Below are 10,000 nucleotides of genomic sequence, written 5' to 3'. Positions count from 1 at the left end.
CTAACACATAACACGTCGGCATTGTAAATTCAGTCTGTTCTGAACTGACGTACCTGTATAGAGAAAGGTTACATACAGTAAATCAACTACAATGATTCTATCTGGCTGCCAGTCTGTTTCTGTTGTAGTCAGAAACCAACTGTATTCAGACCACACACACTGGTTATTGTTTAAGAGTGAGTAGTACAGTGTATTGTACTGTACTTACCCATACAGTTGTTTCCCCCATTGACCTGCATGTAGTCCACAGGGCAGATACAGGTGTAGTTTCCTATGGTGTTGTAACACTGGCCTGGTCCACAGATACCTGGACGCTCACACTCATTAACATCTACAGAGAGAGAGAGAGAGAGAGAGAGAGGGAGAGAGAGAGAGAGAGAGAGAGAGAGAGAGAGAGAGAGAGAGAGAGAGAGAGAGAGAGAGAGAGAGAGAGAAAGAGAGAGAGAGAGAGAGAGAGAGAGAGAGAGAGAGAGAGAGAGAGAGAGAGAGAGAGAGAGAGACAGAGTGAGAGAGAGAGAGAGAGAGAGAGAGAGAGAGAGAGAGAGAGAGAGAGAGAGAGAGAGAGAGAGAGAGAGAGAGAGAGAGAGAGAGAGAGAGAGAGAGAGAGAGAGAGAGAGAGAGAGAGAGAGAGAGAGAGAGAGAGAGAGAGAGAGAGAGAGAGAGAGAGAGAGAGAGAGAGAGAGAGAGAGAGAGAGAGAGAGAGAGAGAGAGAGAGAGAGAGAGAGAGAGAGAGAGAGAAGAGAGAGAGAGAAGAGAGAGAGAGAGAGAGAGAGAGAGAGAGAGAGAGAGAGAGAGAGAGAGAGAGAGAAAGAGGAAACAGTCTTGTTAAACACAGCTATATGATGTTTATCTTTATCTTTCATTCAATATGCACGCAACATTATGAATGTATAATAGAGCCAAGGTGAGGTAGATGTTGGTGGTCTACTCTGGGAGTTAGAGGTCTGCCAGTCAGAGCTGAGGTAGATGTTGGTAGTCTACTCTGGGAGTTAGAGGTCTACCAGTCAGAGCTGAGGTGGGGGTTGGTGGTCTACTCTGGGAGTTAGAGGTCTACCAGTCAGAGCTGAGGTGGGGGTTGGTAGTCTACTCTGGGAGTTAGAGGTCTGCAAGTCAGAGCTGAGGTGGGGTTGGTAGTCTACTCTGGTAGTTAGAGGTCTGCCAGTCAGAGCTGAGGTGGGGGTTGGTGGTCTACTCTGGGAGTTAGAGGTCTGCCAGTCAGAGCTGAGGTGGGGGTTGGTAGTCTACTCTGGGAGTTAGAGGTCTGCCAGTCAGAGCTGAGGTGGGGGTTGGTAGTCTACTCTGGGAGTTAGAGGTCTGAAGTCAGAGCTGAGGTGGGGTTGGTAGTCTACTCTGGGAGTTAGAGGTCTGCCAGTCAGAGCTGAGGTGGGGGTTGGTGGTCTACTCTGGGAGGAGGTCTGCCAGTCAGAGCTGAGGTGGGGGTTGGTAGTCTACTCTGGGAGTTAGAGGTCTGCCAGTCAGAGCTGAGGTGGGGGTTGGTAGTCTACTCTGGGAGTTAGAGGTCTGCCAGTCAGAGCTGAGGTAGATGTTGGTAGTCTACTCTGGGAGTTAGAGGTCTACCAGTCAGAGCTGAGGTGGGGGTTGGTGGTCTACTCTGGGAGTTAGAGGTCTGCCAGTCAGAGCTGAGGTGGGGGTTGGTGGTCTACTCTGGGAGTTAGAGGTCTACCAGTCAGAGCTGAGGTGGGGGTTGGTAGTCTACTCTGGGAGTTAGAGGTCTGTAAGTCAGAGCTGAGGTGGGGTTGGTAGTCTACTCTGGGAGTTAGAGGTCTGCCAGTCAGAGCTGAGGTGGGGGTTGGTGGTCTACTCTGGGAGTTAGAGGTCTGCCAGTCAGAGCTGAGGTGGGGGTTGGTAGTCTACTCTGGGAGTTAGAGGTCTGCCAGTCAGAGCTGAGGTGGGGGTTGGTAGTCTACTCTGGGAGTTAGAGGTCTGCCAGTCAGAGCTGAGGTGGGGGTTGGTAGTCTACTCTGGGAGTTAGAGGTCTACCAGTCAGAGCTGAGGTGGGGGTTGGTAGTTTACTCTGGGAGTTAGAGGTCTGCCAGTCAGAGCTGAGGTGGGGGTTGGTAGTCTACTCTGGGAGTTAGAGGTCTGTAAGTCAGAGCTGAGGTGGGGGTTGGTAGTCTACTCTGGGAGTTAGAGGTCTGTAAGTCAGAGCTGAGGTGGGGGTTGGTAGTCTACTCTGGGAGTTAGAGGTCTACCAGTCAGAGCTGAGGTAGATGTTGGTGGTCTACTCTGGGAGTTAGAGGTCTGCCAGTCAGAGCTGAGGTGGGGTTGGTAGTCTACTCTGGGAGTTAGAGGTCTGCCAGTCAGAGCTGAGGTGGGGTTGGTAGTCTACTCTGGGAGTTAGAGGTCTACCAGTCAGAGCTGAGGTGGGGGTTGGTAGTCTACTCTGGGAGTTAGAGGTCTACCAGTCAGAGCTGAGGTGGGGGTTGGTAGTCTACTCTGGGAGTTAGAGGTCTGCCAGTCAGAGCTGAGGTGGGGGTTGGTAGTCTACTCTGGGAGTTAGAGGTCTGCCAGTCAGAGCTGAGGTGGGGGTTGGTAGTCTACTCTGGGAGTTAGAGGTCTGCCAGTCAGAGCTGAGGTGGGGTTGGTAGTCTACTCTGGGAGTTAGAGGTCTGCCAGTCAGAGCTGAGGTGGGGGTTGGTAGTCTACTCTGGGAGTTAGAGGTCTGCCAGTCAGAGCTGAGGTGGGGGTTGGTAGTCTACTCTGGGAGTTAGAGGTCTGCCAGTCAGAGCTGAGGTGGGGGTTGGTAGTCTACTCTGGGAGTTAGAGGTCTACCAGTCAGAGCTGAGGTGGGGGTTGGTAGTCTACTCTGGGAGTTAGAGGTCTGTCAGTCAGAGCTGAGGTGGGGGTTGGTAGTCTACTCTGGGAGTTAGAGGTCTGCCAGTCAGAGCTGAGGTGGGGGTTGGTGGTCTACTCTGGGAGTTAGAGGTCTACCAGTCAGAGCTGAGGTGGGGGTTGGTGGTCTACTCTGGGAGTTAGAGGTCTGCCAGTCAGAGCTGAGGTGGGGGTTGGTTGTCTACTCTGGGAGTTAGAGGGCTGTAAGTCAGAGCTGAGGTGGGGGTTGGTTGTCTACTCTGGGAGTTAGAGGTCTGCCAGTCAGAGCTGAGGTGGGGGTTGGTCGTCTACTCTGGGAGTTAGAGGTCTGCCAGTCAGAGCTGAGGTGGGGGTTGGTGGTCTACTCTGGGAGTTAGAGGTCTGCCAGTCAGAGCTGAGGTGGGGGTTGGTGGTCTACTCTGGGAGTTAGAGGGCTGTAAGTCAGAGCTGAGGTGGGGGTTGGTAGTCTACTCTGGGAGTTAGAGGTCTGCCAGTCAGAGCTGAGGTGGGGGTTGGTGGTCTACTCTGGGAGTTAGAGGTCTGCCAGTCAGAGCTGAGGTGGGGGTTGGTAGTCTACTCTGGGAGTTAGAGGTCTGCCAGTCAGAGCTGAGGTGGGGGTTGGTAGTCTACTCTGGGAGTTAGAGGTCTACCAGTCAGAGCTGAGGTGGGGGTTGGTGGTCTACTCTGGGAGTTAGAGGTCTGCCAGTCAGAGCTGAGGTGGGGGTTGGTAGTCTACTCTGGGAGTTAGAGGTCTGCCAGTCAGAGCTGAGGTGGGGGTTGGTGGTCTACTCTGGGAGTTAGAGGTCTGCCAGTCAGAGCTGAGGTGGGGGTTGGTGGTCTACTCTGGGAGTTAGAGGGCTGTAAGTCAGAGCTGAGGTGGGGGTTGGTAGTCTACTCTGGGAGTTAGAGGTCTACCAGTCAGAGCTGAGGTGGGGGTTGGTAGTCTACTCTGGGAGTTAGAGGTCTGCCAGTCAGAGCTGAGGTGGGGTTGGTAGTCTACTCTGGGAGTTAGAGGTCTGCCAGTCAGAGCTGAGGTGGGGTTGGTAGTCTACTCTGGGAGTTAGAGGTCTACCAGTCAGAGCTGAGGTGGGGGTTGGTAGTCTACTCTGGGAGTTAGAGGTCTACCAGTCAGAGCTGAGGTGGGGGTTGGTGGTCTACTCTGGGAGTTAGAGGTCTACCAGTCAGAGCTGAGGTGGGGGTTGGTGGTCTACTCTGGGAGTTAGAGGGCTGTAAGTCAGAGCTGAGGTGGGGGTTGGTAGTCTACTCTGGGAGTTAGAGGTCTGCCAGTCAGAGCTGAGGTGGGGGTTGGTAGTCTACTCTGGGAGTTAGAGGTCTGCCAGTCAGAGCTGAGGTGGGGGTTGGTAGTCTACTCTGGGAGTTAGAGGGCTGTAAGTCAGAGCTGAGGTGGGGGTCGGTAGTCTACTCTGGGAGTTAGACGTCTACCAGTCAGAGCTGAGGTGGGTGTTGGTGGTCTACTCTGGGAGTTAGAGGTCTGCCAGTCAGAGCTGAGGTGGGGGTTGGTGGTCTACTCTGGGAGTTAGAGGGCTGTAAGTCAGAGCTGAGGTGGGGGTTGGTAGTCTACTCTGGGAGTTAGAGGTCTACCAGTCAGAGCTGAGGTGGGGGTTGGTAGTCTACTCTGGGAGTTAGAGGTCTGTAAGTCAGAGCTGAAGCTGGGAGTCTTGGACAGGTATTTACAGTATATGATAAAGTTGTTTTAGGTTCTGTCCGGCCATAGTCATTAGTAGCCTACAGACTGTCGACTGCATCACTGTACTAGAACCATGTAGCCTGCCAGGCAGAGAGCACAGAGTGTACAGAGAACAGGCTGATATGAAGACACACATCACAGCTTTGTTCCCCTGGTCTGGACAACAAACACTCTCCAATTAAATAGCTATTAGACACAGGCTTTTTCCTATCTCTCCTTGTCTTCCCATATACACACACTCGCTCTCTCAATTCAATTCAATCCAAGGGGCTTTATTGTCGTGGGAAACATGTGTTAACATTGCCAAATCAAGTGAAGTAGATAATGTACAAAATTGAAATAAACAATAAAAATGAACAGTAAATATTACACATACAGAAGTTTCAAAACAATAAAGACATTACAAATGTCATATTACGTATATATAGAAATGGTTAAGGGTACACAAGGGAAAATAAATAAGCATAAATATGGGTTGTATTTACAATGGGGTTTGTTCTTCACTGGTTGCCCTTTTCTTGTGGCAACAGGTCACAAATATTGCTGCTGTGATGGCACAATGTGGAATTTCACCCAGTAGATATGGGAGTTTATCAAAATTGGGTTTGTTTTTGAATTCTTTGTGGATCTGTGTAATCTGAGGGAAATATGTGTCTCTAATATGGTCATACATTAGACAGGAGGTTTGGAAGTGCAGCTCAGTTTCCACCTCATTTTGTGAGCAGTGTGCACATAGCCTGTCTTCTCTTGAGAGCCAGGTCTGCCTACGGTGGCCTTTCTCAATAGCAAGGCTATGCTCATTGAGTCTGTACATAGTCAAAGCTTTCCTTAAGTTTGGGTCAGTCACAGCTCTGATTTACAGCCCTCTAACTCCCAGAGTAGACTACCGACCCCCACCTCAGCTCTGACTGGTAGACCTCTAATTCTGCTCTGCATACATTATTTGGTGTTCTACGTTGTATACGTTGGATATTTTTGCAGAATTCTGCATGCAGAGTCTCAATTTGGTGTTTGTCCCATTTTGTGAAGTCTTGGTTGGTGAGCGGACCCCAGACCTCACAACCATAAAGGGCAATGGGCTCTATGACTGATTCAAGTATTTTTAGCCAGATCCTAATTGGTATGTTGAATTTTATGTTCCTTTTGATGGCATAGAATGCTCTTCTTGCCTTGTCTCTCAGATCGTTCACAGCTTTGTAGAAGTTACCTGTGGCACTGATGTTTAGGCTGAGGTATGTATAGTTTTTTGTGTGCTCTAGGGTAACGGTGACTAGATGGAATTTGTATTTGTGGTCCTGGTGACTGGACCTTTTTTGGAACACCATTATTTTGGTCTTACTGAGATTTACTGTCAGGGCCCAGGTCTGGCAGAATCTGTGCAGAATATCTAGGTGCTGCTGTAGGCCCTCCTTGTTTGGTGACAGAAGCACCAGATCATCAGCAAACAGTAGACATTTGACTTCAGATTCTAGTAGGGCTAGGCCGGGTGCTGTAGACTTTTCTAGTGCCCGTGCCAATTCGTTAATTTATACTGTATGTTGAAGAGGGTGGGGCTGAAGCTGCATCCCTGTCTCACCCCACAGCACTGTGGGAAGAAATGTGTGTGTTTTTTGCCTATTTTAACCGCACACTTGTTGTTTGTGTACATGGATTTTATAATGTCGTATGTTTTACCCCCAACACCACTTTCCATGAATTTGTATAGCAGACCCTCATGCCAAATTGAGTCAAAGGCCTTTTTGAAATCAACAAAGCATGAGAAGACTTTGCCTTTGTTTTGGTTTGTTTGTTTGTCAATTAGGGTGTGCAGGGTGAATACATGGTCTGTTGTACGGTAATTTGGTAAAAAGCCATTTTGACATTTGCTCAGTACATTGTTTTCATTGAGGAAATGTACGAGTCTGCTGTTAATGATAATGCAGAGGATTTTCCCAAGGTTACTGTTGATACATATTCCACGGTAGTTATTGGGGTCAAATTTGTCTCCACTTTTGTGGATTGGGGTGATCAGTCCTTGGTTCCAAATATTGGGGAAGATGCCAGAGCTAAGGATGATGTTGAAGAGTTTTAGTATAGCCAATTGGAATTTGTTGTCTGTATATTTGATCATTTCATTAAGGATACCCTCAACACCACATGCCTTTTTGGGGTTTTTATTTTGTCCTGTAGCTCATTCAAGGTAATTGGAGAATCCAGTGGGTTCTGATAATCTTTAATAGTTGATTCTAAGATGTGTATTTGTTCCTGTATATGTTTTTGCTCTTTATTCTTTGTTATAGAGCCAAAAAGATTGGAGAAGTGGTTTACCCAGACATCTCCATTTTGGATAGATAATTCTTCATGTTGTTGTTTGTTATAGAGCCAAACAGATTGGAGAAGTGGTTTACCCAGACATCTCCATTTTGGATAGATAATTCTTCATGTTGTTGTTTGTTATAGAGCCAAAAGGATTGGAGAAGTGGTTTACCCAGACATCTCCATTTTGGATAGATAATTCTTCATGTTGTTGTTTGTTATAGAGCCAAAAAGATTGGAGAAGTGGTTTACCCAGACATCTCCATTTTGGATAGATAATTCTTCATGTTGTTGTTTGTTATAGAGCCATAAAGATTGGAGAAGTGGTTTACCCAGACATCTCCATTTTGGACAGATAATTCTTCATGTTGTTGTTTGTTATAGAGCCAAAAGGATTGGAGAAGTGGTTTACCCAGACATCTCCATTTTGGATAGATAATTCTTCATGTTGTTGTTTGTTATAGAGCCAAACAGATTGGAGAAGTGGTTTACCCAGACATCTCCATTTTGGATAGATAATTCTTCATGTTGTTGTTTGTTATAGAGCCAAAAGGACTGGTGAAGTGGTTTACCCAGACATCTCCATTTTGGATAGATAATTCTTCATGTTGTTGTTTGTTATAGAGCCAAAAGGACTGGAGAAGTGGTTTACCCAGACATCTCCATTTTGGATAGATAATTCTTCATGTTGTTGTTTGTTATAGAGAGCCATAAAGATTGGAGAAGTGGTTTACCCAGACATCTCCATTTTGGATAGATAATTCTTCATGTTGTTGTTTGTTATAGAGCCAAAAAGATTGGAGAAGTGGTTTACCCAGACATCTCCATTTTGGATAGATAATTCTTCATGTTGTTGTTTGTTCCTTCTTTTTCCGTAGTGTATTTCTGTATTGTATTAGTGATTCACCATAGTGAAGGCGTAGACTCTCTCTCTCTCCCTCTCAGGTCTGTGTTCAGTGGACTGAGTGTTCCTCCCTCAGGATAGATGTGGCCACATCAGAGGGGCCAGAACAGCCTTCCTTTGGTCACAGTTATAGACACACTGACTCATCAGAACTCTGTTATTGTCCTGCAGTTAGGGACAGATGTTGACTGTGCCCCAAATAGCACCATATTCCCTATATAGTGCACTACTTTTGTCTAGAGCCCTATTAGCTCGGCCAAAAGTTGTACACTATACAGGGAATTTGGTGCTAAATGAGACACAGCCCAGAACTCTGCTATTGCCCTGTTGTTAGAACACTATGGACAGGTGATGTCACTTGTGTCCTGAGAACTAAACATTCTGTTATCCTGAGGTATGATGAGTGTTGTTTGGAGAGAGAGAGAGAGAAGGGGGGACAGAGAGAGAGAGGGACAGAGAGAGAGAGAGAGAGAGAGAGAGAGAGAGAGAGAGAGAGAGAGAGAGACAGACAGACAGACAGACAGACAGACAGACAGACAGACAGACAGACAGACAGACAGACAGACAGACAGACAGACAGACAGACAGACAGACAGACAGACAGACAGACAGACAGACAGACAGACAGACAGACAGACAGACAGACAGACAGACAGACAGACAGACAGACAGACAGACAGACAGACAGACAGACAGACAGAGAGAGAGAAATACAGAGAGAGAGAGGAACACAGAGAGAGAAAGAGACAGAGTTACAGAGAGAAAGAGAGAAATAGGGAGCGGGAGAGAGATGGAGAGAGAGGAACACAGAGAGAGAAAGAGAGAAAGAGGGAGGGGAGAGAGAGAGAGAGAGGAACACAGCACACCTACATTACAGGACAACAAGGTTTGGTCATTTATCACTCTCTATTCTTCTCTTTTCTCTCTTTTCTCCTCCTGTCTTCCAAAAACACTCCTCACTGTCTGGACTCAATTTCCTGCCTGAGTGTGTATGATGATAGTGTGTGAGTAGTGTATGTGTGTGTTAGTGTGTGTGTGAAAGTGTTTACACGTGTGTGTCTATGAGGGCCATGAGTATGTGTGTGTGTCTATACCTTCACAGACTCTGTTCTCCTCGTTGAGTTGGAAGCCTTTGGGACATTCACACTGGAAGCTACCAAAGGTGTTGATGCAGTTTCCTCCTTGACACAGGCCTGGCAGCTCCTGGCACTCATTGATGTCTGAATGTAAATGAGAACACAGAGATAGGGGTTAGGTTGAACTAACCTTCCAGTGATGGGGATAGGGGTTAGCACACAATTAAACAGAACATAGGATATTTATGGGGGTTAGGGTTGAACTAACCTTCCAGTGATGGGGATAGGGGTTAGCACACAATTAAACAGAACATAGGATATTTATGGGGGTTAGGGTTGGACTAACCTTCCAGTGTTGCAGTGATGGGGTTAGAGGTCAGGGGTTAGGTTAAACTAACCTTCCAGTATATCAGTGATGAGGTTAGAGGTTAGGGGTTAGGTTGAACTAACCTTCCAGTATATCAGTGATGAGGTTAGAGGTTAGGGGTTAGGTTGAACTAACCTTCCAGTGATGGGGATAGGGGTTAGCACGCAATTAAACAGAACATAGGATATTTATGGGGGTTAGGTTGAACTAACCTTCCAGTGTTGCAGTGATGGGGTTAGAGGTCAGGGGTTAGGTTAAACTAACCTTCCAGTATATCAGTGATGAGGTTAGAGGTTAGGGGTTAGGTTGAACTAACCTTCTAGTATGACTGTGATGGGGTTAGAGGTCAGAGGTTAAGTTGAACCAACCTTCCAGTATAACAGTGATGAGGTTAGAGGTCAGGGGATAGGTTGAACCAACCTTCCAGTATGACAGTGATGAGGTTAGAGGTCAGAGGTTAGGTTGAACTAACCTTCCAGTATAACAGTGATGGGGTTAGAGGTCAGAGGTTAGGTTGAACTAACCTTCCAGTATAACAGTGACGGGGTTAGAGGTCAGAGGTTAGGTTGAACTAACCTTCCAGTATAACAGTGATGGGGTTAGAGGTCAGAGGTTAGGTTGAACTAACCTTCCAGTATAACAGTGATGGGGTTAGAGGTCAGAGGTTAGGTTGAACTAACCTTCCAGTATAACAGTGATGGGGTTAGAGGTCAGAGGTTAGGTTGAACTAACCTTCCAGTATAACAGTGATGGGGTTAGAGGTCAGAGGTTAGGTTGAACTAACCTTCCAGTATAACAGTGATGGGGTTAGAGGTCAG

At 47.2% G+C, this 10,000-nt stretch overlaps 1 protein-coding gene across 3 annotated transcripts in view; it reads right to left on the bottom strand.

The window, feature by feature from the left end:
• fbn1 (fibrillin 1) overlaps positions 1-10,000 on the bottom strand; it is a 183,306-nt gene that overhangs the window by 48,280 nt on the left and 125,026 nt on the right. For all 3 annotated transcript variants that reach the window (XM_065012133.1, XM_065012132.1, XM_065012131.1), the window contains exons 40-41: positions 8,834-8,959; positions 209-331 (exon numbers count right to left, since the gene is read on the bottom strand). In XM_065012133.1, coding sequence (XP_064868205.1) covers positions 209-331; positions 8,834-8,959 — 249 coding nt within the window. The remainder of the gene's footprint in view (positions 1-208; positions 332-8,833; positions 8,960-10,000) is intronic.

Source organism: Oncorhynchus nerka, linkage group LG27 (genome assembly GCF_034236695.1).
Source record: "Oncorhynchus nerka isolate Pitt River linkage group LG27, Oner_Uvic_2.0, whole genome shotgun sequence".
NCBI lineage: Eukaryota > Metazoa > Chordata > Actinopteri > Salmoniformes > Salmonidae > Oncorhynchus > Oncorhynchus nerka.
This window is presented reverse-complemented; position numbering and strand designations above follow the sequence as displayed.